Source organism: Eurytemora carolleeae, unplaced genomic scaffold (genome assembly GCF_000591075.1).
Source record: "Eurytemora carolleeae unplaced genomic scaffold, Eaff_2.0 scaffold132, whole genome shotgun sequence".
Lineage (NCBI taxonomy): Eukaryota > Metazoa > Arthropoda > Copepoda > Calanoida > Temoridae > Eurytemora > Eurytemora carolleeae.
In genome coordinates this window covers 108,188-133,284 of record NW_019396543.1, presented here as the reverse complement: position 1 = coordinate 133,284, position 25,097 = coordinate 108,188, and the positions used below count along the sequence as shown (strand labels likewise).

Below are 25,097 nucleotides of genomic sequence, written 5' to 3'. Positions count from 1 at the left end.
AAATTATCATATTTACCCCTTTACTTTAAACGTAATTTCAGGGTAGCTGCCCAAGGAAGTTGCATACACTTGCCGCGTTGAATTACAAGAAGATAGAGATTTTTTAGGGTTATGTTAATTTGTTAAGACACTTTCTGGGCAGAGCGCTGCGGATAGGAAGGCTAGGGGGCCGAGCGCCGCTGCTAGGACATGCTAGGGGGTCGTGCGCCGCGGCTAGAACAGGCTCTAACTCTGTCTTATAATTCTTTGCGGCATGTGCACGTAACTTCCTTGGGCGTCTGCCTAATTTTAAGCAACTCTACATTTATTCAGTGGCGTGGTCAACTCACAACAGTACTGTTTAAAACGTTCTCTTATCAAGAGTGCAGGAGATATCTGTAATCTTCTTGTAGAAATGGTATTATTCAGTGGCGTGGTCAACTCACAACAGTACTGTTTAAAACGTTCTCTTATCAAGAGTGCAGGAGATATCTGTAATCTTCTTGTAGAAATGGTATTATTCAGTGGCGTGGTCAACTCACAACAGTACTGTTTAAAACGTTCTCTTATCAAGAGTGCAGGAGATATCTGTAATATTCTTGTAGAAATTGTGCCTTCTCTATCATGTGATTTGCGCATTTCTACTTTAGAAACACTGAGGAAAACTGTGATAAATAAACACTTTTCCAGCTGGAATAGAAAAACGAAATGATCCTTATTATTGATCAGATAATTTTTGAAAGGCTGCCATTGTTAGTCAGGCATACCCCTTTTTAAATGAAAGGTCACTTGAAATCAAAACGACGCCCCCTTTAACCCTGAAAACGACATCCCCTTTAACCCTGAACATGACACCTCCCCAAGAAACGGTGTTTAGATAGATGAATAGAAACCTAGATAGGAAAGTAGAAAGATAGAAAGATAGATGAGTAGAAAGATAGATAGATAGATAGATAAGTATATATATATATATTCCATTAGAATGACAAGGTCATAAATGGGAGACTAGAATATAGAGGATGGATGGAGGGATAAAGAAGATAAATTCAAAGACTGTATTAACTCCAATACATACTAAGGGGCATTCTTGTAAAGCCATTTTTTAAATATTCAAAGTTTTTAGACTTGCAAGACACTTCATAAAAATGCTTTTATTATATTATGCTGAATTTTGTATTCTGACCGAAGATTTTCACCAAAACGATAAAAAATCGGTTTTCGTTTTAAAAAAGGCGTTTTGGTTAATTTCTTTATTTTGCATATTGTAATTTAAGCAAACTTATTGAGAATAGAATTTTGCAATTTAATTAATAACTTACATTTTTGTGTAATACTTTTAGCGTAGAAAAATGGCCCTGAAAACGATGCATATCATTAAGGCGTTGTATAATAAACGATGCACATCACTACGAGGTTGTATAATAAACGATGCATATCACTATGACGTTGTATAATAAACGATGCAAATCACTATGACGTTGTATAATAAACGATGCATTTCACTATGACGTTGTATAATAAACGATGCATTTCACTATGACGTTGTAAGATAAACAATGCATATCGCTACGACGTTGTATATTAAACAATACATTACAAACGACGTTGTACAATAAACGATGCATATCACTACGACATTGTATAATAAACGATGCATATCACTACGACGTTGTATAATAAACGATGCATATCACTATGACGTTGTATAATAAACACTGCATATCACTACGACAATGTATAATAAACGCTGCATATCACTACGACAATGTAAAATAAACGCTGCATATCACTACGACAATGTATAATAAACGCTGCATATCACTACGACAATGTATAATAAACGCGCATATCACTACGACGTTGTATAATAAACGCTGCATATCACTGCGACAATGTATAATAAACGCTACATATCACTACGATAATGTATAATAAACGCTGCATATCACTACGACGTTGTATAATAAACAATGCATATCACTATGGCCAAATATAATAAATTTTAAAATAGAGAAGCGAGAAGGAAACCGCAACGGGGAAAATTCTGGAGAAAGAAATGGAAATAAAGGGAAAAAGATAGTTTTGAAAGAAGAGATTAGATAATGGATGAAGGATAAAGTACTAACAGAATAAGAGAAAAAAAAGAACGTGGGCACACACTCTGGGGGAGGTGGGAAATATACATTTTACACCTCAGGAAGGGGTGCAGGGGTTAAATATTAAACTATAAATACCTTGTAGGAAAACAGTTGTTAATATAAGTAAATCCTTCAATATCCTGGATATCAGGAGAACATAGAGCAAATATAACACTGCCAGCTGCCTGGATAGATAAATAGATAATCCTTATATATCCTGGATATCAGGAGAACATAGAGCAAATATAATACTGCCAGCTGCCTGAGCTGAAAACTTTAGAATGGTGGATATCAGGATTAATGCTTAATCCGTTTTTTCTTAATCTCCAGATTAAATATTGCTTGTTCTCCTCATGAATTTAATCTCTAGATTAATTAACAGATCGGGATTAAGGATATCCCATTCTAAAGTTTTCAGCTCTGGATAGATAAATAGATAATCCTTAAATATCTTGGATATCAGGAGAACATAGAGCAATTATAACACTTCTAGCTGCCTGGATAGATAATTGCATAAGATAGTTAGATAGATGTTTTGATAGATGGTTGGATAGATAGATGGTTAGATAGAAAGGTAATTGGAGGATTTATATAGATAAAAAATCAAACAAAAAAGATAGATAGATGAATAGATGGACATATGGTTAGATGGATAGAACAATTAAAAAATATATAAATTAGATAGATGGATAGATTTATAAGAGAGAAATAGAAAAAAAAAATTCATAGCTGAAGTATTATATGGGATATCCTTAATCCTGATCGGATAATTAATCTGGAGATTAAAAATGAGAGGAGAACAAGCAATATTTAATCTCAAGATTAAGAAAAAGAGTGGATTAAGCATTAATCCTGATATCCACCATTCTAAAGTTTTCAGCTCTGGATATCAGGAGAACATAGAGCAAATATAACACTGCCAGCTGCCTGGATAGATAAAAAGATAATCCTAATATATCCTGGATATCAGGAGAACATAGAGCAAATATAACACTACCAGCTGCCTTGATAGATAGATAGATAATCATTAAATATCCTGGATATCAGGAGAATACAGAGCAATTATAACACTTCTATCTGTCTGGATAGATAATTGCATAAGATAGTTAGATAGATGTTTTGATAGATGGTTATAAAGATGTTTATATAGATGGTTGGATAGATGGTTAGATAGATGTTTAGATAGATGGTTAGATAGATGTTTAGATAGATGTTAGATAGATGGTTGGATAGATAATTATATACGAGTAATATAGATGGATAGTTAGATTATTAGAAAGATTTCTAGATAGATGGTTAGATAGAAAGGTAATTGGAGGATTTAGATAGATAAAAAATCATATAAAATAGATAGATTGATGATTAGATGGTCTTATGGAAAGATGGATAGAACAATTAAAAAATATATAAATTAGATAGATGGATAGATTTATAAGAGAGAAATAGAAAAAAAAAATTCATAGCTGAAGTATTATTTTTAGCGGATGAAGAATAAGATATAGAATCAAAAATCATTTAAATGGTTAAATGAATGAATAGACGAAGAAGCAAAAGAATGAAAGGATGAATAAACAAAAAAAGGATGAATAAATGAATGAATGAATTAATTAATGAATAAATGAATGAATGAATTAATTAATGAATAAATGAATGAATGAATTAATTAATGAATAAATGAATGAATGAATTAATTAATAACTGAATAGGTGAATAAATGAATGAATGAATTAATGAATGAAAGAATGAATTACTACCTGTTGAATAGATTTAGTGAATGGTGTAACTAGATTGAAAAGTATTCTGTAGAACCACCAGTTACAAGATAGGTTGGTGTTAACTACACAGTACACATGTATAAGTTGTACATTAGTGTACAGTGTACATTTTAGACATCATGATAATAATTTTCAAGATGTTAAACATTTCTAAAAAAAATTATTTTATCATTGTGGGGAAAAGGGAAATAAAACAACCTTTTGGATTATGTATTGAGCTGAAATATTATAAAATAAAAAATTGGATGTTCAAATGTATCAAAACAGGCAAGAAAAAACACGCTGAATTGATAAAAATCGCTTAAGAAAATGTTTGAAAATTTAAGTACATAATATCGTGTACATGTGGTACATGCCTAGGTTCCCTGGGTGTACAGCTAAACACTTGATCCCTAGATGTTTATATTTGTGGTGTACTGCCTGGGCAAACAGAGCACAGAACAGTTTTGATGTATTGTACTGCAGACAACAAACTTTTTTTCAGAATTCAACAAAAAGAAAATTTCAGGTGACATGTTAGATTGACAACAGTATCCTTAAAGGTTCTGTCCAATCAAGAATCTAATAGATATCCATGTTTTTGTTTTGTGGTTTCTCTGCAAAAGTAACTTGCGCATTTCTACTGCAGACGCAAGGGAAGAAAAATATTATTAGAATTGAACATTTTATAAACCTAGAAATATGACGATATCTTCCTCATTTGTGATTAGATCAAGGTTTCAAAGGTTTAATTGTAAAGGTCACTTCAAAATTAGACAAACAATGCCAACAATCCATCCAGAAAGTGGAAATTAGTATATTTTAAAAAAGTTACGTTAATCTTGAGTCTAGAATCTAGAATCTAGAGTCTAGAATCTGGAGTCTAGAATCTAGAATCTAGAGTTTAGAGTTCAGAGTCTAGAATTTAGATTCTAAACATCAAATCTATAGATTTTGTGGTTTGTTCATCGATACGTTAATGGATTGATTAATAAATGAATGGTCGATTGATTGATTGCTTGATTGCATGAAGTTTGTTCCTGTTGAATAGAACTGAAGGTGGAAGGGCGAGGGGTGAACATCATTTCAGTCAAATTTGTTTCATCTACCGGGGCAAATCTGAATATAGTTAGTTTTATCTACCGAGGCAAATCTGAATATAATTAGTTTCATCTACCGGGGCAAATCTGAATAAAATTAGTTTCATCTACCGGGGCAAATCTGAATAAAATTAGTTTCATCTACCGGGGCAAATCTGAATAAAATTAGTTTCATTTACCGGGGCAAATCTGAATATAATTAGTTTCATCTACCGGGGCAACTCTATAAAGGCGGATATAAATATAATTAGTTTAATCTACCGGGCGAATCTGAATAAATTAGTTTCATCTACCTAAGCGAATTTTAATAATTTAATTTAGTGTAGTTATATTGTATATTTTATACAAATTACTACAGAAAAAATTTGCCCCTACCTATGACTTTCGGCCGAAAGCAGAACTATTCTTGGGTTTGGAGCAGATACAAGTAGTTTTTCAAGTTGTTTTAGTAGATAGAAGTTGGATACATAATTCACCTAAACAATATAAATATGCTTAGTAGATAGAAGTTTGATACATAATTCACCTTAACAATATTAATATGCTTAGGTGATAGATAGAAGTCGAAAAAATAATTCACCAAAACATTGCAATTTATACAAGTGCTTAGAACCATTGAGAAGGAAAAATGCTTATTTTCAACCCAAAAACTATTTTTAAGAAATTTTCTTCTTTTGTTTTTGCTATGTTCTCTTAAAAAAAATTGATTTACCATTCGATGATTATCTCATTATTGATTGACAATTCAATTGTGGGTTAAGATGTTTTGGTAATATTTCTCGACTTTTCCGGATGCGTGGATTCACATATTTTGCAGATTCGGATCCAATGAGCTAAAATGTTGCAAATCGAGTGGATTCTGACCACTGGTGCATACGATAACACACTGAGCTAGGAGCTTTTATGTTGGACACTCATTATCCCAATCGCTTGATTTCGATATCCACTGTGGACACTTTTAATTTGAAGATGAATGCTTGATCTCTTCATATCAGTTTTCCCTTCAGGATACACTGTGTATATCGAATAAAGATTAAATTAATCTATAGATCAACAAATGATCAAGATCAGGCATTGATCTCGATATCCACAATTTAAAAGTTTTGAGAACAATTTGATTGATTAATTGATTTTTACCTGCATCATAGATTCTAGTCCATCCTCAGTAAGAGTATAGGGCAAACCAAAAATACCAGCATTTAAAACTAAAAAAAATATACTTTTGGCACACCAAAATTTAAATAAACAAAATTAATTTGAATATTAAAATACTTATTTTTGTGATTCTTTAGTTATGAAGGAACTATGGTAGTTGCGGGAATCAAGTTTCCATTAAGTGGGTATCTTAATAAACGTTTTAATTTTTTTGAAAATTGTTTTCATTCATGGGCATTTTTCTTAGCATGTAAATCTGGGAAAGACAAACAAAGAATATACATTCTGTGTGGGGTGGGGTGGGGGGGTTAAGGGCGGTTTTTCATGGAAATAATCCAACAAAAATATTACCTAAATAATCCAAAGCCGAGTGCTGAATTGCCAACTTCTTTGAGAACTGAGCCACGGAGGCAAAACTTGCTGCAATAATTTAAGTTGATCATTTTTTAAGGAATCACTATGATAATTAAAATAAGCTAAGTAAGAAAAACTTTCTAAATTTGAATGATGTAAAAAAATATCTAAAATTATTCAATTTGTAACAAAAAAAAATACAACTTGAAAATACAACTTGAATATTCCTGAACTTTTTTTAAAACAAAAATTTACCCAGATCAAGATGAATAAATGCGCAGTCTGCTCCTGCGCGCTCATCAGTTATTTTCTGTATTGCGCTTACAGCTTTCCCCTCATTTCTGCAGGCAAATACCACCTTAACATAATGTGCGTCTTAATCAATTTAAAGTGACCCTCCATGCAAAAGGTGGCAATGCCCGATTCACAACGGTACCCTTAAAAGCTTTGTCTGATCAAGTATGAATTAGATATCCATTTTCATTTGTGGTTTCTCTGAAGTGACTGGGCATTATCTTGCTATTAAAAACAAAGGCGAAATGATCGATCACTTTTTAAGTCAGAAAAACGAAGTTATCTCCCACATTCTTCATCAGATAAAGGGTTAAGGGTTCAGTTGTAAATCGGACATTGCTACTTTTGCATGGAGGGCCCCTTAAAATTACTCCAACAGTCCCTTTAATACAACTCCGGAACTATATACTCGCTAGTGAATCATAAAGAAATAAAATCTACCTTGCAACCATGAAGAGCTAGAGCTCTAGCTGTCTGAAATCCTATTCCTGAGTTGGCCCCTGTTACAACAGCCACCCTGCCGGTCAGATCTTGACCGTGAAGAACCTGCAGAGCTCGGCTGGATCCATCAAATCTTTGTCTTAACACAGATTTCATTCCAGGATTGTATATAGCATCTGTATATAAAGTTGTAATCTCTGTTTGTATGTCTTTGTTTTTCCGATCATAACTCAGGAATCCCGAACCCCTGAACCGATTTGCCTCAAATTTTGATAGGGGGAACTCGTGATAACCACAGGAATGTTCTTAGCTTGGTTTAGAGATACTGAGATGACTGGGTCGACTTTTGTTGGGAAAAACAGTCAAAATAATCGTTTACGACAAAGTGCGGGTAAACGGAGGGAATAACTAGGACTATAGCGCTGGGCTCCCAAGCTAGTCAATCATGATTTTCATTTTGTAGATTAAAACAAAAAAAGCATCCCTTATGTCAGCATTTTAAAGAATTAACAATAAAACCCGAATGAATATTTGTGTTTCCAAATTCCATAATTTCAATATCATTTCTGTTGTTTAGATTATTTCAATATTATTACATCATTGTTTCTGTGTGATAAATTTGACTAGAAAAATATTGTCTAACATTATTATTATTATTATTATTACCGGATACTCTGGATGAGCTCCAATGTAGGTAAAGACGACCTTTAAAGCAATGGAAACACTAAATCCTCATATGACGTCACTGCTTATTTTAACGATTAATAAATTTTGCGGCTCACTAAACATAAACGAACTCAAAAATTGAAAACTTGAATTAGAATTCCATTTTTAGCTTTAAACTTGTTGCACAATCAATATCTGTTAAATGATTGTTAGTTAAGTATCAGTGACGTCATACGAGGATTAGGGTCTCCATCGCAAATAAAGACGACGTTTACTTACATTGGAGCGCATCCAGAGCATATAACCTTGTTACTACCTAAATTTATCCTTTTCCGGATTCTTCTCTACAGCAAAGGCAAGCCGAGGATCAGTAAATGTTGTTCGCTGGTTATGATGATCAATATATATCACCTAAATCAATTAATCAATTAATTAATTAATCAATCAACCATAAATCAATCATTCAATCAATCAATCATTCAATCAATCAACCAATCAATCAATCAATTAATTAACCATCTGTACAGAAATTCTATGAGTAGACACTGACAGGGCACAATCTTAACTCTACAGTTGATATGTAAATAGTTTAATTTGCCATTTAGCAGCTATGGCAGGGATAAGAGAATTATAGAAATGGGACCTATTTTTGGTTCCATCAATCATTTAAGCTTATCCAAAAATATTTATGTTTTAAGTTCTATTCTATAACAATGTAAAAAATCCATTATTAAATCACACAACGCTAACTACAATAAACTTGATACTGACTCGGAACAGTGTACTCTGTGAACCCCAAGGTTGGAGTGTAACAGCGTACAATGTACATATGTTCACAGGACTCAAAGTTGTTGTGTACTTTACCTTATTGTCCTCTCCTATTTGTCTCTCCCAGCCAAACGGTAGCTTGTCGGAGACAACCTTCCTTCGCCCTGAAAATAATCAAATCTAAAAATATTTCTTTGGAACTTACAAAAATAATTAAAGAAACAATATTAAGATGGAAAAAGGGTCAACAGAAGAAGTACACCTCCCTCATAAAGAAGCTAGGTAGCAAGAAAAATAAACTCCCTCCCCTCCTTCCTGAAAGTAATTTCTTTTAACAAAAATATCCTGATCCCAACTTTCTAGGACGCTATGAAGCAGGAAGACTTCTCCCCCCGGCCCCCCTTAATTATACCACACAGAGATTACTTAATATCATGATCAACCTGTTCTGGGATGAGTCCACTGTGTACTGGATGAATCATGGTTTGCATAGAAAACTTCTCCTAAACATTAATTCAATATCAAATAATGATTTCATATCATTAAAGAAACTGTAAGCGTAATTTAAGCGACCCTCCATGCAAAGATAGTAATTTTACAACAGTACATTTTCAACATAAACCAACTCCCACCTCCAATCTACCAACTCCCACCTCCCGCCCAACTCTAATCTCGCACGCACCTCCCACAAATTTCCCACCTCTCAATAATCTAATATTGTTTTAGTAGCAAAACCTGTTTAGCTGCTCGTCTAGACTCCCTGTTCAATGCTTCCGCTTGCTTCTCCTCTTGCACCCGAGCAGCACGCTCACGCAGGTTCGCAGATCTAATATTAGAATATTAGTTTAGAATTTGCTCACTAGGTGTCTCTATTTACATGTCTAATATTTCAAATAGGTGTCTCTAGAAGTTTCAATGATTTGAACAAGAGAAACTGAGAACTTGAGAAATTACCTTTCAGATAATGTTTGCATAGAAGCCTTCAGTGAATCCAATCTTTCCTAAAAAAAGAATTAAAAACTTATGAATTTTTTTTCAGTTCATTAAATATTAGATCTTACATTTTCCTTCAAAAAAATATTGAAATTGGCCTAAAATCTGGATTGTAGAAAACAAGATAAAACTTGCAATGTTCCATTGCCTTTGTAACAAAAGTTTCATTTAAAACATGATATAAGGGGATTGTTACCCTTTGTCAATTATCTTTTTCTTTTTTCAACCAAAACATGTATGTTATAATAAATAATAATTAATAGAAATGATGCCCACATACAAGATTAAAGGGACTGTAAGCGTAATTTAAGGTGATCTTCAATGAAAAGATGGCAATTACCCTAAAAGCTTTTTCCGATCAAGTATGAATTAGATATTCATGCTTTGATTTATCACAACTGTTTATTTTTATTTGTGGTTTCTCTGAAAAGTGCCTTGCGCATTTCGTGCTTTAGAAGCAATGTAGAAAGTATCAGAAATAAACACTTTTCAAGCCAGAAAAAGACAATAGCTTTAACATTATTGATCAGATGAAGGTTTCAAGGGTACAGTTGTGAATCGGGCATTGCCAGCTTTGCATGGAAGGTCACTTGAAATTATGCTTACAGTCCCTTTAAGAAATAAGAAACAAACCTTATAAAGAGATGTAACAGAGATCATCTCCTCCAGGCTAGTTTCTCCAGATATAAGGCTTAAATATAAGATTTTATATTAATAAAGGCGGCGAAATATCTGCTTACTATAAATAAGCTGGCTAGAAAACTAAAAAATATTTCACTTTAAAAAAAAATGTTATATTTGGCCCATTGAGTGACATTCATCAGAGGTGGAAGGTATGCTCCCAAAGGCATTTTCACTTAGGGCAACTTCCCTTCTTACGGCCAGGATGGGCTAGGGGTCGAGCACTTGTGAAGAACCCTAGGGAAAATGCCTTTTGGAAAGTACCCAACATCTCCTCAGATTACTATTTATTGAAAGAGGCATTACATTTATTTAAATAGTACAGGCTTTCTTCCACAAATTCCGCTCATTGACAATTTAAGGGTCAGTCCAAACCCCCTTTAAACAATTCGTTATCACTCCCTTTCAAAAGAGGACAGTTTCTTGATTTTTATACAACTGCACTACTATGCACATCAAGATTCAAGTATATTTAAACAACTGCACTACTATGCACATCAAGATTCAAGTAACGGACATAACCAAAACTGTAGTGGTTCATTTTACGCAGGGGTGAGCGATTTAAAAAATGATTCGTAATAACAGAGACAAAAAGACAATTTACAGAGCGTCCCATATTAGATTATTCCGAAGCTTTAATGCTGCATAAGCACATAATACTCGAAAAACCTATTGTTTTCCGCAAGAAAACATTTTTTTAAATGATTCATTGTTTTTAAAATTTCCTATTCCCTAAAATAAAAAATTTGAGCTTTAAGCGCTCTTGTAGCTCAGATAAATATGAAAAGAAAACAACGAAGATGACATCTCAAAAATTAGTAAATCACTTAGTTTCAACAAAAGAGACTGTGGACGTTATATGAACAAGCTGTTCATTGACACATGTAACATGTCATATTCACAATGGTACCGTACACTTTGTCTAATTATGAATTCATGAGGTACACAACTATTTTCTTTATAAGTATTGTACATATTGTGGTTTTGTAATTTGCGAATTTGTATATCTGAAACAATGGAGGAAATTGTCGGCATAAAACAAAATCTTCTCCATCATTGAACTGTTGGGATTCGGACATGTCACCCTATAAATAGAGAATCGTACATGTCGCCCTATAAATAGAGAATAGGACATGTCACCCTATAAATAAAGAATCGGACATGTCACCCTATAAAAAGAGAATAGGACATGTCACCCTATAAATAGAGAATCGGACATGTCACCCTATAAATAAAGAATCGGACATGTCATCCTATAATAGAGAATCAGACAGGTCACCCATTACATAGAGAATCGGACAGGTCACCCTATAAATAGAGAATCGTACATGTCACCCTATAAATAGAGAATCGGACATGTCACCCTATAAATAGAGAATCCGACATGTCACCCTATAAATAGAGAATGGACATGTCACCCTATAAAAAGAGAATTGGACATGTCACCCTATAAATAAAGCATAGGACATGTCACCCTATATAAAGAGAATAGGACATGTCACTCTATAAATAGAGAATCGGACATGTCACCCTATAAATAGAGAATCCGACAGGTCACCCTATAAATAGAGAATGGACATGTCACCCTATAAAAAGAGAATAGGACATGTCACTCTATAAATAGAGAATCGGACATGTCACCCTATAAATAGAGAATCCGACATGTCACCCTATAAATAGAGAATCGGACATGTCACCCTATAAAAAGAGAATAGGACATGTCACCCTATAAATAGAGAATCGGACATGTCACCCTATAAAAAGAGAATAGGACATGTCACTCTATAAATAGAGAATCGGACATGTCACCCTATAAATAGAGAATCCGACATTTCACCCTATAAATAGAGAATGGACATGTCACCCGATAAAAAGAGAATAGGACATGTCACCCTATAAAAAGAGAATAGGACATGTCAACCTTAAATAGAGAATTGGACATGTCACCCTATAAATAGAGAATCGTACATGTCACCCTATAAATAGAAAATCGGACATGTCACGCTATAAAAAGAGAATATGACATGTCACCCTATAAATAGAGAATAGGGCATGTCATGCAATAAATAGAGATTAGTGACGACTTAAATTTGAAAAAAGTAAAAATATTATTTTTAATCTGATTCCTAAATCTTTTCTGATATTCTTGAATGTTGGTTCATAATGGTTGAGCAGTCCATCCGTGCACTTGGAGACAAAACTAGCAACGTTTTCAGGTTTTAAACTGGGATCAGTCCGATAGATATTCTCTTCGATTTCTTTTGAAGTATCTCTTGACTCTTTGATAAGTTTTGATTTTAATTTTTCCTTCTCATGTTTCTCTTTGTTCTCTTCTACCGTGTGGAATGTTTTATCTAGTTCTTCTCTCCCATCATTCATATTCGAATCATCTGTAACAAAACATTAATGAAATTTTAACATATTGTAAATATAATCAGAATTGGTTTTTTCATAAGCATGAATATCTCATTTGAATTGTAAAGCAAATAATGAAAAAATAAAATAATAAAGTATTACTCAAATGTATCACTCTACAATTTACGACCTGGCAAACTTGACGTCCAAAAAGATTATTATTGTAATTTTTCGCTTTACTTCTTCATGTTTTAAAAATCTACAACATTTGTAGTTTTCGAGGTATAGTACAATCTCTGCTAACAACTGGTATAAATCTCTTTCTAGAGCTGGCCATAAAAATGGTAGGTTTTCCATCAGTGTCTACAACTGGCCATTATAGCTTGTTGAAAATCTCTGTTTATAAAAAGCCATAAATTATAGTCTCAACTGACATTAAAAAATTTTGGCCATAAAATTGGAGACTGGTAGACTGCAATCTCTGTCTTTAGTTGGGCATAAAACAGGAGACTGGTAGGTTACAATCTCTCGTGTAAAACCGGCCAGAAAACCCGAGACTGACTTGTTTACAATCTTTGGCATAACTGACCATAAACATTGACTGTTGGAACTTGACCGTAAAAAAAAGGAGAATACTTGGGTGTACAATCTGTGTTTTAAACCGGGCCAAATAACTGAGAATGATTTCTTTCGATTATCTGTCAAGAATTGGCCATAAATCTTGAGAATGGCACATTTACAATCTCTGTTTAAAATTGGCCATAACAGGTTATTTAGGTTTACAATCGCTGTCTAGAGTTGGCTATTAGACTGGAGACCCCAATATTGGACCATCGTAAAGGTTCCTGAACAGTATCTCGGGCTGGTGTCACAGCTTCATCTTCCTGCAATACAATATAAGAATTAGTTATCACAGGGGAAATACATTAATAAAAATATAATTGAATGGTCAATGAAAGAATAAATCAATTAATAATGAATGAAAAGATGATTTAATGACTGAAAAAATGAATAGATGAGTCAATGAATGAAAGGATGAAAGGATGAATGAATGAAAAATCAATAAAAGGATAAATTGAAGAATGAATGAATAAATAAGTAAATAGATGAACAGATTGGTTAATGAATGAAAGTTTGATAGAAAGGATGGATGAAAAAATGTAGAAATGAAAGAATTAAATTTATTTATTTCTAACCAAGAGTCGAAATTGTGTTCTAAGTTTACTTAAACCCGACCCGACAGCTCCATCAGATAATGTGATGTAAGATGAAATAAAGAATGAATTTCTGAATTAGTTGATGAAAGATTGAAAGAATCAGTGAATTAATAAATAAAAAATAAATAAAGGAATGAAAGGATGAATAAATAAATGAATGAATAAACTAATAATTAAATGAAAGATTAAAAGAATCGGTGAATTAATAAAGAAAAAATAAATGAAAAAATGAATGAATAAATAAATAAATGAATGAATAAAGAGTAGAAATGAAAAGAATAAAAAGAATAAAAGAATAAGACTGAATAAAAAATGAGCATTATTGAATAGATAAAGGAGTACTCATTTTCTCATTGAGAATGGAGTGGCTGCAGATTTGAGAAAAACTAAAGCTACATCTGATATATAGCAGACCACACATGAAGAAATTAAGACATTCTCAACATTCCTAGATGGAAGATGGAGAATTAACTCTCAAGTATCAAGTAAGTAAGAATGGGTGTATGAGTAAACAAAATGATGAATGAATGAATACAAATAAAATGTCTGTGTTCGAATTTTTCATTAAAAAAATAATCCATTTTGACATTTGGTAAATGGTTGAACCTACCCGACAAAAAACTGTTATTGCTCCTGACAGTAAACTCGTTCTACAAAAATCGTCGTTCAAAAGAGTTCAATGTTTTCAGAATATGCATAAAAACAATTAGTAGTCCTCGGATTTTTAACTCTTAAACCTCTTAGAACTGAAATGTTTATGTCTAATTTGTTTTTAGCTTTAGATATTAGAAACGATATTTGAAGGGACTGTTTCCGAAGCAATAAATGCGCAAATCACCACAAATGAAAAAAAACAGTTTTTAAAATAAAAAAATATGGATATCTAATTAATTATTGATCAGACAACAGTTTTTAGTGTTACAGTTGTGAATCCTTTATCAACGGAGGGTCACTTGAAATTACGTTTACCGTCCCTTTAATAAAAAGCTGAGGGGTGAATATTTTTACCCCAAATATCATTATTTTCCCCAATTCAAAGTAAAAACCTTTTTAGGAAAATATATTAGGGATATATACACCCCTGAAAAAGCATAAATGCATTGAATGATTATGTTCCTGATTGGACCCACCAGTTCTACATCCTCTCCATCTACACTCATACTCCGGGCTGGTTCTTCTATAATCAATCAGTCAATCAATATATTAATCAATCAATCAACCAGTTCTACATCCTCTCCATTTACACTCATTCTACGGGCTGGTTCTTNGGTGGGGGGGGCTTAAATTTTGTTCCTTAAATCAATAGATTTTACTGGTTCAGGGGATCAGTGAATACACCTCTAATATCGACGATTTTTTTTTGTATGCAATTTTCTGATTGAGAGTTGCACTTACAAAGGACTAAAGGGTCAGTTTCTGAGTCCCACATGTAACTCATAAAATGAAGGGTCAATTGAATTAGTGTTACCAGTCACTAGAAGAGAAGATTAACTTTACCCCACCTGAGATCTATTTCTGAGACTGTTGTATCGAGGACCTGGTCCCACTCCTCGGCCTCCTCCACGACCTCTACTATAGAGGGTGTAGAGGAGAACAGGGAGGATAGGCCGCGTCTTTTCTCCTCAACCTGGTCGCAAGGCCAGGGTTAAAACTTTATGTTTAAATAAAAAAAAATTTCGACAATTTAAAAAAACCTCTTTTTTAATTTCACTTTTTACTTTATTGTCCAATTCGGCAAAATATAAAATATTTATATTTTAGGGGGCATTATTGGTCAAATATTTACATATATTTATATACTTTGCTCTATGTTTGTCTGTCTGTTTGTTTGCGTCTATTGAACGTCAAAAACGGCTGAACCAATCGCGCCCAAATCTCACATAACTCCAGGAAAGGAGAATGGATGCTCAGAATTACAAAAAATTGTTTCAATTTTTTTTGATTTTTGTAAAATTTTGAAAATCCACGAAAAAAATAACAATTCAGCAAAAATTGATATTATTGTTTTATTGAAGAGAAATTGCTGAAAGGTTGGGCAACAATTAAAAGTGGAAATAGTAGATGGGCGCGAAGCGTCCTGGTACACTAATATATATATATATACACCTGGTGAACTGTTTGTACGGTAGATCCACTCTCCACCATCACACTCCAATCCCAGTTTATATTCTACAAAATTGACCCTTTAATGGGGGATGTTAGGAAGAATTTCTTTTCCTAATTTTTATCAAGATTTTGAGGAAACAAAAAAACGGACCATTCAAGATTACTGTCAAAATTTTCTCACACAATTCTTCAAATAATACGGAAATGTAATTACTAAGAAAAAGCAAAAATTTTGATGAACCAAAACTCTGAACAATAGTTCACTTTTAGTAGTTTGTTAAAAATAATCAGTTTCATTTTCTAAAAATTTGCTTTGGCATTCTTACTAAAACCAAGATTATCAAAAAAAAAAAGAAATTTAATTCTTAAAAAATTAAGCAAAAATTTTGTGGAACCAAACTCTAAATAATAGAGCCTCTAGGATCTATCAAAGCTGAGAGCACAGAATAGATCTCTATTTAACAATATCAGTTTCATGTATATTCTAAAACGAGATAATCTGTTAACTCAAATCCAAGTAAATATTCTACAAAATTTAACTTTTAATGGGGGATTCATCGGGAAGAAGTGTTTTAAGATTTTTTTCCTAAGATTTTGAGAAAACAACAAAAAGGCCGTTCATGATTACTTTTGTCAAAGTTTTCTTTTATTTTGTCAATAAACAGATTTTGAATCGTGCAATTATTTAAAAAAAAGGCAAATGTAATTTTAAACAACAAATTTTGAGGAACCAATTTTTAGATATTAACCTTGTGAGCTGTGAGATATTGACCTTATGTGCTGTGAGATATTAACCTCATATGCTGGAGATATTAACCTTATGTGCTGTGAGATATTAACCTTATGTGCTGTAAGATATCCAAAAACAAAGCAGAGTTTATCCTTGAGTCCACCCCAGTACCAGTAACTGTCCCTTCTAAAATAAGATTTTTAAAAGTAAACGTTATTTCAAATGACCCTCTGCTTGAAAGGGGGCAGGGTACCTTTAAGTATTAAGAAAGGGATCTGTAAAGGACCCCGAAACCTTTATCTTATCAATAATATGGAAGATGACTTCTTCTATTTAGCTGAATAAGAGTTTATAAACTTCATTGTTTGTTTCTGTCAGAAGATATCCGATAATAACTTCTATAGAGAAACCACAATTTTAAAAATTTTAAAAATTAAAAAAGAAAATCTATTCTTGGGGAGTCAAAGCTTTTTAGAGTAGTGAATCAGACATGCCGCTCTAAAAATGAAAGGTCAAATTTAAATGTTTTGAGTACATTTCGAAAAATGTATAGGCGCAGTATTTCTTCTGGAAACTTGGGGCGTAGGTCTCCCAACCATCGTTCATCCAAGATTTCTCTTAGATTGTTCCACAAATCTACCAATCCCGCATCGACGACACAAAACCATAGTAATTCAATTAATCAACTCAATTTCCCAGGATTTTATAGATTTTACAACTTTTGAATACCAGACATTAATACCTAAAATGGCCATCCTAGTGTTTCTTGGGATAAATTAATTGTAAATCAAGTCTCTTAAACAGTGCGTCCTTATTACAGTTTTAAGGTTTAAATAAACAATCCTACCTTTGTGCAGCTTCTCTCCAGGCCCCTATTTGTAAAGAGTTCAACGCGTGTAGTTTCTTCCCTTTATAGTCCTCATTTTCACATAGATTCTCCACCTAGTTGATAGATTGGTTAGTAGATAGAGATTGGATCCGTGATCTGCAAATCCGAAACATTTTAGCTTACTGGACCCGAACCTAAAACTTTAGAATTGTGGATATCGAGATCAATGCTTAATCTTCTCTCTTTGTTAATCTTAAGATAAATATAATCTTCAGTTAGTATCAACAGAAGTAAATATAACTCAACCAATCAAGTGGCGTTTTGAGAAACCAGAACAGCCAATCCCACGTTGGGGGTCTTCCACGATCTATCTTTCATTTCATTAATGAAGTTGAAATTTTTCGCGCCATTTAATGAGTGAACTCTCATTGGCCCAACAAAGTACAGATATCCAGAAAGAGGAAAAAAGAGGATTGAGAAGGAAATTAAAAGTGTCCACAGTAGATATTCCGATACAGCAATCGAGATTAAAGGAATCCAATTCTAAAGTTTTCATCTCCGGATACACAAAGATATCGGGATCTACGGAACAAGATAAAATGGCGTTTCTCCTGAAATGTCTACTATTGAGAAATTATCGACACCTAGAATATCCTACCTCAATCACATTTATTGGTTTCTTCAACTGTTTAATCACAGACATTGTAGATTCTGCCATCTTCCTCACCTGGTCTAAACCTGGGAACAACCTATAAAATAAATCACTCAATCAATCAATCAATCACACAATCCATCGATCATTTAATCAATTAATCTAATAATCAATCAATTAATACTTCGAGCATTCAATCTGTCAATCTATCAACCAAACACTCAACCATCAATCATTTCGTCGGTCAATTCCCTATATAAAACAAACCATTTTGAAACTAATCAATTAAAACTTTAAGGGGCCAGAGATATCCTCATTTCTCAAGCAGAAAAGTGTTTATTTTTATTAGTGGTTCCTATATAAAATTGCCTTACTGAATTATGAATCTAAAACCAAAGACCATATCTTCCTCGATGTAGCTTAGATAAAGGTTTGAAGTGAACCATTATGAATCTAAAAGGGACAGTCCAGAGTCCAAAACTAAAGAACGAAAAGTTTTGACTTAAATTTTAAGTTCATGGTTAAATGCCACTTCTGACTTAATTTAAACCTGAACTTTAACCGTGAGGTTAAATATTTAACCCTGTGGTTAAATATTTAACTCGCCAAAATCGACGAGTTAAAATCTAAACAGAGGTTTAAATTATCTTGAAATCCTGCATTTCCCTATTTGTCTATTATTCAATCATCATTCAGCTGCAGCTGAGAAAGCGGCATTCAACTTTACGATATATTTAAAAGTGAAAACCTTGTTAAAGAAATTTTTGGATGTAAACCCAAAAAACGGTTGTATGTTTTGTTTTCGGTTACGTAAGAACAGCTGATTAGTGATGGTTATGTAATATTCTCAGTAAATCCTTTTCTCTGATTGGTTCAGATTTTTCCCGGGAAATTAAAAATCTAAAATTGAGAAAGTTTAATATTTAAGTAGCTATTCATTATTTTACAGAACTTTTAACATCGAACTTAAAATTCGCGCATTCTTTAGTTTAAGACTCAGTTGACATTATTTCTAGTGTCCCATTAATTAGAAATTGATAGAAATTCCAGGGAAACATATTTATAGTTTACCTCGTGGATAAAGTATTGTTCTCCCCTACAGGAATAATTCCAATTGGAACATGACGGAATAGTTCAGCATCTTCTCTACGTAGCATTCCTTCGGTAAATTCAATCAGATCTTGAAATTGAGGGGGGTCCCATGTATTGGTATCACTATTGGAGGGGGCTCTACAGTTATAATGCTAGTAACTAGCTTCCAAAATTATTTCTCATTATTTCTGCCTCCAATATTACTTCTTATTACAAGCATCTGCCTCCAATATTACTGCTTATTACGAGCATCTGCCTCCAATATTATTTCCTTTTATTTGTCATTGCCTTAATTTTTCCTTCCTATTACTAGTAACTGCCTCCAATATTAATTCCTATTACCTTTAACTCCCTCCAATATTTCTTCCTATTACTTTTAACTAACTCCAATATTTCTTCCTATTACATGTAGCTGCCTCCAATATTCTTCCTATTACATTTAATTGCCTCCAATTTTTCTATGTATTTACTGCAACTGCCTCCAAAATTACTTCCCATTACCTGTAACTGCCTCCATTACTGTTCCATCTCCTCCAGCAATTAGTACAGCATCAGTATTATCCATTATCTAAAGCAATCAATCATTCACTCAATCAATCAATCAATCATAATCATCAAATGAAATGATCAACTATGATCAATGAACAACTACGAGAGAGCAAAATTAATTAAAGTAAAAAAATCCGACCTTCATGAGTTCCTTAGCCTCATTCCTCCCTTCGGTCAACTGGACGGATACCTAATCAATCAATCAATGAACAAATTAACAAATCAATTTATTAATAATCAATCAATTAACAAATTGACAAATCCACAAATCAACAAATAAATCAATCAATGAACCAATTACTTTATTGCATATAATGTGTATACCTTGAACCCTGCTAGATGGAGAAGAGGAGCAGAATATTGTTCAAATAGTTTTCTTCCCTTACCCCCACTAGCTGCTGGGTTCAGTATCACAGTCACGTGATAATCTAGACAAGCAATCAATCAATCAATCAATCAAATTAATCAAAACAGTAAAAAAAATTATCCAATTACATCATATAAAATCATAAATAGAAAAATTTAATTAACAATTGTACAATGTACATTAAATTATCATACCTTTAACTAGCAACCAAACCTATTAAAAAAAAAACAGTCAAAAAAAACCTACACCCAACCGACTAGCCGTTCAACCAAACCAAAATATTAACCAACTCCCATATCAAATTAAATCGAACAACCAACAAACCCACCAAACCAACAGTTTAAAATCTCTGAAGAATTTAAAAATAAACTTACTTGTGTCTGCCACCCCCTGTGTAATAGAACCATAATTTAATGCTTCTCTACAGCAGGCAGTCATCATAGCATTGCTCTAAAATAAACAATCAAAAATCAAAATATCATGGCTGACGCTGAGGCTAACGCTCGCGTCGGCGTCAACGCCAACGCCAATGCTAAAGTTTATCTACCTGTAGTCTGTCCTGGTTCCATTTTAACCCATATCCAGCCGCAGCAGTCAGAACAACAGTCTTCTTCCAGTTGTTCCTCAGGGTCGTAGCAATCTTTGTCAACCGTTCCATCCTTCTGAAAAAAATAATTATCTTACGCGGCAAGTTTTTCCCGCGGTTCCGTCTCCTCCTCAAATTCAATTTCAATTTTCCCGCGCTTTTTCCCCTTTACTTTCGGTTTAGACTTCTGGTTCGTCTCTTCGTCTGAAGAATCGTCTGAATCGTCCGGAATATTTTCTCTGTCCTCGAAATCTTCTATATCCTCATCTTCGCTTTCCTAAAAATAATAAAAATAAGTAAAATCAAAAGAGACCCAAAAATATTTAGGACTGGCATGTTGCTCAATTTAAATTAAATCTAATAAATTATTTGGATAAAATTATTTACATCAAAATCTTCGACAAAGACACGGTCCTCTTCCTCCTCTTCAAACTCTTCCTCAAGCTCCCGCTCAACATCCTACACAAGCAATCAATCAATAAATAAATTAAGCATTCAATCAATCAATCAATCAATCAATCACTCAATGGTAATTCATTGATCAACCTTTAAAATTATAAAAATAAGAAACACAGAAGACAAAAAAAACATTGTACAACTATAAATCTTAATAAATTCAAAATTAATTCAAAGATGAAAATTTAAATGAATGAAACAATAATAAAAGAGCAATAATTGATAAATGACTGAACGGATGAATGATAGGATGAATTAAAGGATAAATAAATGAATGAATGAATGACAAAAACAATTATCCCACCTTATCAATCTCTCCCTCTTCTTCCTCTTCTCCTTCTACTTCCTCTTCCTGTGATAAATTAACAAATCATATCAATGTGCATGCGCATACATAAAGTTTGCGGCACAGCGCGCGGGAAAAGCACGTGGTAAGCCAAAACTAACCTGATTCTCTTCAGTATCACTGACTTCCTCGTTCTCCAAGGCCTTCTCAAATGCTTTCTGACTGAAGTTGTAAATATCACCATATGTTCCCTGAATAGATAGATCAAATAAAATTAAAAATAAACACTCTTCATTGTTTTTGATGTTGTTAGTAATAAATCTTGTTTACCAGTAGCATAAAAATGAATTCATAAATTTCAATGGGTGTGTACACTGCACAATTGCTGTAAGTCAAACAGACTTATTTATTTTCCATTTTTTCAGGGTCTCACTGTCCTACTTTCATATTTTTTTTTTATTTGGGGGACTGTTTAGTGCTCATATGGGTCAACTCGGGAAGAGTGAGTAGCTTTACAATTAAAAGTAACTTGCTCAAACTTGCTTTGAAAATAAGGTTTCCCAAAAAAGTTAATTTTTAACAATTGAAATTATGCCTTTTACCTAGGCGTTTATGCATTTACGCCCTTATCAATAATTTTTGCTGATTTTTTAAGTTTTTTTCTCTCGTTTTTCTTTTATTGAATATATTTTCTTTACTAAAATAAAAGGGCGACCAAGCCACTTTACAAATTCATAAATCCATAATTTTTGCAGATTTAATAAAAGTTTATCTCTATTTCTTCTTTCATGGAATATTTGAAATCACATTTGTTATTTTATCTGAAACTATAGAGGGAGAACAAGCCACTCTGTAACTTTAATTATATTTTTAAGTGTATAAGTGTTCTTTTGTTTTTAATAAAGTATTTGAGAAGAAGAAATTATGCCTTTAATGCAATACTTACAAGAAGAAAACCTGAGCATATTACCTTCTTTAATCTCTCCAATAGTTCCTTCTCAATATGATTGTCTATTCTAGCAGCAACCAGTGCTTTCTCTTCTCGTGCCCGCTCTCGTCTTTATTTTAAAAAGTTAGATTAACAAATTTACTAATTGCTGTATCAACCGAACTACAGGGTACTGGGTAACTGCATCAAAGACACCAATGATAATTTAACAGCTCTTAAAAACAGAATAGTTCTAGAAATCAACATTTAATGAGAAAAGTGATGTAGACATCTTTTAGTTTATTTAATGAATAGCAACAATTTTATAAAAGTCTTAGGTTTTTCTATATTTGGAAAAAATAAATTTATTTTGAAGCAATAGTATCAAAATGGCAAAAAGTGCGACAAATCTTGGCGCGGCGGGGTCGGAGGTATTGGTGCAATGAAATCGTCAAAATATGTACCCTTGTGGTGACTTGCGACTTGAATTATGTTTTTTTGCCCGATTCAAAACATCTCGTCATACAACATTTCGCCATATAACATTTCGCCATATAATATTTCAATAACATTTCACCATATAACATTTCACCAAATAACTTTTCGCCATATAACATTTTGCCATATAACATTTCACCATATAACATTTCATCATATAACATTTCATCATATAACATTTCACCATATAACATTTCACCATATAACATTTCACCATATAACATTTCATCATATAACATTTCACCATATAACATTTCGCCATATAACAACTCGCCTAAGTAACATTTCGACATAAAACAACAACTCACCTTTACATAAATTTTTCAATTGAATTGTAGTGTAAATGAAACTATACCAGAAAATCCACGAATCAAAAACCAAAAATGTGCAAATACAGCAATTCCAACAATGTCGGGAGTACTGCACGCATCTACAACTCAGCAGGGGAAACCATCTTTGGTTGACATAAACAACTTCTCCTACACTGAATTTAAATCTACTTTTACATGTATCTATGTATATCAATAAAGCTGAAAAATGTTTCATAATTTTATATAATTGCATATATACTTTCTACTAGGCTACTAATGAACTACTAATTTCTACTAATTCATTTATTATTTTGTTTATTTTGTTTTTTTTTGTTTCTATATGGCGATCTGTTTTATAGGCGAGTTGTTCTTATATGTCGAAATGTTACTTAAGCGAAATGTTATATGTCAAAAGGTTACTTAGGCGAAATGTTATATGTCGAAATGTTACTTAGGCGAAATGTTATATGTCGAAATGTTACTTAGGCGAACTGTTATATGTCGAAATGTTAAATGTCGAAATGTTACTTAGGCGAAATGTTATATTTTGAAATGTTATATGTCGAAATGTTACTTAGGTGAAATGTTATATGTCAAAATGTTACTTAGGCGAAATGTTATATGTCGAAATGATATATGTCGAAATGATATATATCGAGATGCTATATGTCGAAATTTTATAAGTCGAAATGATACTTAGGCGAAATGCTATATGTCGAAATGTAACTTAGGCGAAATGTTAAATGGCGAAATGTTACCTAGGCGAAATGTTATATGTCGAAATGTTACTGTGTGAATAATAATGGGGAGGAATATTTTAGAGGAATAACAATTTTAAAGGTTACTGTTGTGAATTGGACAGCTAGTTCACAAATGAAGGTTTTAAAGTCCCTATAAACTAAGTGTTCCTACCTTTCTATTTTCTTCTGAACAGGAACCAGCTTCTTGGCGCGCTTGAGTCTCAACTTACGCATTCGAATAAGGTACTGAGTAATTTTGACCAGCCTAAACATAGATAGATAGATAGATAGATAGATAGATAGATAGATAGATAGATAGATAGATAGATAGATAGAGATAGATAGAGATAGATAGATAGATAGGTAGATAGATAGATAGATAGGTAGATAGATATAAGGATACAATTCTTCTAAATCTGACACTCTCAGATCCGTGAAACAAAAACTCGTTTTGCCAAATTTTCGGTTTATTTAACCATCTTCAGGGCATATTCTAAAAAACAAACAAAATAAGAAACTTGAATAATAAATGTTTAAAATTTAAAAGAATCAAAAGATAAAAGTAAAAATATATAAACAAAAACAAATAAACAGATTTCAAATGTGATACCTTGCTTTAACTCGACCAAAGATTAACATCATATATATAGAGGAAAACGAAATGTAGAAAAAAAAACTATAAAACTGAGAAACTAATAATAGATAGATAGATAGATAGATAGAAGATAGATAGAAGATAGATAGATAGATAGATAGAAAGATAGATAGAATTTCGATTTCAATTTTCAAATGAGGGTTTGAAAAAAAACTTACCTTTGCTTACACTTCTGTTTGACGAATCCAGGCCAGTACAGGAGATTCTCATTAATCTGGTCCATAGCCTTCTCGAAATTTCTAAAATATCAAAAAATTTTGGAAATAGATCTGTTGCAAAGGCCGGTCAGATTATATTCATTCCTGCAAAACTTTTGAGTTTTTGTCTGAGATTTGTACTGGCAAAAGCTTTTGTTGATGATGGACCAAATGACGTCATCGTGCTGCATTTTGTTGCGGGATTTCTAATGCAACAGTT

At 32.8% G+C, this 25,097-nt stretch overlaps 3 protein-coding genes and 2 long non-coding RNA genes across 5 annotated transcripts in view; all 5 read right to left on the bottom strand.

Annotated features, from left to right (window-relative positions):
• LOC111705209 (WW domain-containing oxidoreductase) overlaps window positions 1-9,156 on the bottom strand; it is a gene marked incomplete at its 5' end in the record, with an annotated part of 11,258 nt that extends 2,102 nt beyond the window's left edge. Inside the window, 12 exons of the mRNA XM_023477686.1 lie at window positions 2,214-2,302; window positions 3,872-3,954; window positions 4,249-4,351; window positions 4,912-4,990; window positions 5,347-5,447; window positions 6,109-6,176; window positions 6,478-6,546; window positions 6,736-6,838; window positions 7,216-7,354; window positions 8,198-8,292; window positions 8,746-8,813; window positions 9,093-9,156. Of these exons, the coding sequence (XP_023333454.1) occupies window positions 2,214-2,302; window positions 3,872-3,954; window positions 4,249-4,351; window positions 4,912-4,990; window positions 5,347-5,447; window positions 6,109-6,176; window positions 6,478-6,546; window positions 6,736-6,838; window positions 7,216-7,354; window positions 8,198-8,292; window positions 8,746-8,813; window positions 9,093-9,156 (1,061 nt within the window). The remainder of the gene's footprint in view (window positions 1-2,213; window positions 2,303-3,871; window positions 3,955-4,248; window positions 4,352-4,911; window positions 4,991-5,346; window positions 5,448-6,108; window positions 6,177-6,477; window positions 6,547-6,735; window positions 6,839-7,215; window positions 7,355-8,197; window positions 8,293-8,745; window positions 8,814-9,092) is intronic.
• A 226-nt stretch (window positions 9,157-9,382) lies between these two features.
• Window positions 9,383-10,362, bottom strand: LOC111705216 (uncharacterized). The gene is made up of 3 exons (XR_002765962.1): window positions 10,276-10,362; window positions 9,604-9,650; window positions 9,383-9,475 (listed from the first exon to the last, which is right to left on the bottom strand). It is a non-coding gene; the product is annotated as an uncharacterized LOC111705216 (long non-coding RNA).
• Window positions 10,363-12,712: 2,350 nt separating this feature from the next.
• LOC111705219 (uncharacterized) lies at window positions 12,713-14,550 on the bottom strand. Its single transcript, XR_002765963.1, has 2 exons — window positions 14,506-14,550; window positions 12,713-13,562 (listed from the first exon to the last, which is right to left on the bottom strand). It is a non-coding gene; the product is annotated as an uncharacterized LOC111705219 (long non-coding RNA).
• A 668-nt stretch (window positions 14,551-15,218) lies between these two features.
• LOC111705188 (acylglycerol kinase, mitochondrial) lies at window positions 15,219-20,888 on the bottom strand. Its single transcript, XM_023477656.1, has 11 exons — window positions 20,768-20,888; window positions 20,595-20,670; window positions 20,178-20,281; window positions 19,993-20,043; window positions 19,806-19,872; window positions 19,284-19,371; window positions 18,219-18,309; window positions 17,579-17,673; window positions 16,842-16,917; window positions 16,002-16,064; window positions 15,219-15,522 (listed from the first exon to the last, which is right to left on the bottom strand). Exons 1-11 carry the CDS (start codon window positions 20,876-20,878, stop codon window positions 15,370-15,372), a joined length of 975 nt encoding a protein of 324 aa, XP_023333424.1. The 5' UTR covers window positions 20,879-20,888; the 3' UTR covers window positions 15,219-15,369.
• LOC111705189 (protein MAK16 homolog) lies at window positions 20,881-25,083 on the bottom strand. Its single transcript, XM_023477657.1, is given in 7 exon segments — window positions 20,881-21,083; window positions 21,194-21,265; window positions 21,567-21,614; window positions 21,710-21,799; window positions 22,519-22,606; window positions 24,198-24,290; window positions 24,839-25,083. Coding segments are annotated over 7 exon segments (804 nt in total). The 5' UTR covers window positions 25,069-25,083; the 3' UTR covers window positions 20,881-20,900.
• Window positions 25,084-25,097: the final 14 nt, after the last annotated feature.

Bases quoted from the DNA above. Each gene is read 5' to 3' on its own strand.
- LOC111705188 (XM_023477656.1), bottom strand. From the start codon at position 20,878: ATGGAACGGTTGACAAAGATTGCTACGACCCTGAGGAACAACTGGAAG. The intron at 20,671-20,767 runs GTAGATAAACTT...TGTTTATTTTAG, and splicing joins GGAACCAGGACAGACTACAG to AGCAATGCTATGATGACTGC. The intron at 16,918-17,578 runs GTAGGATTGTTT...ATCTTATTTTAG, and splicing joins TGGAGAGAAGCTGCACAAAG to AAGGGACAGTTACTGGTACT.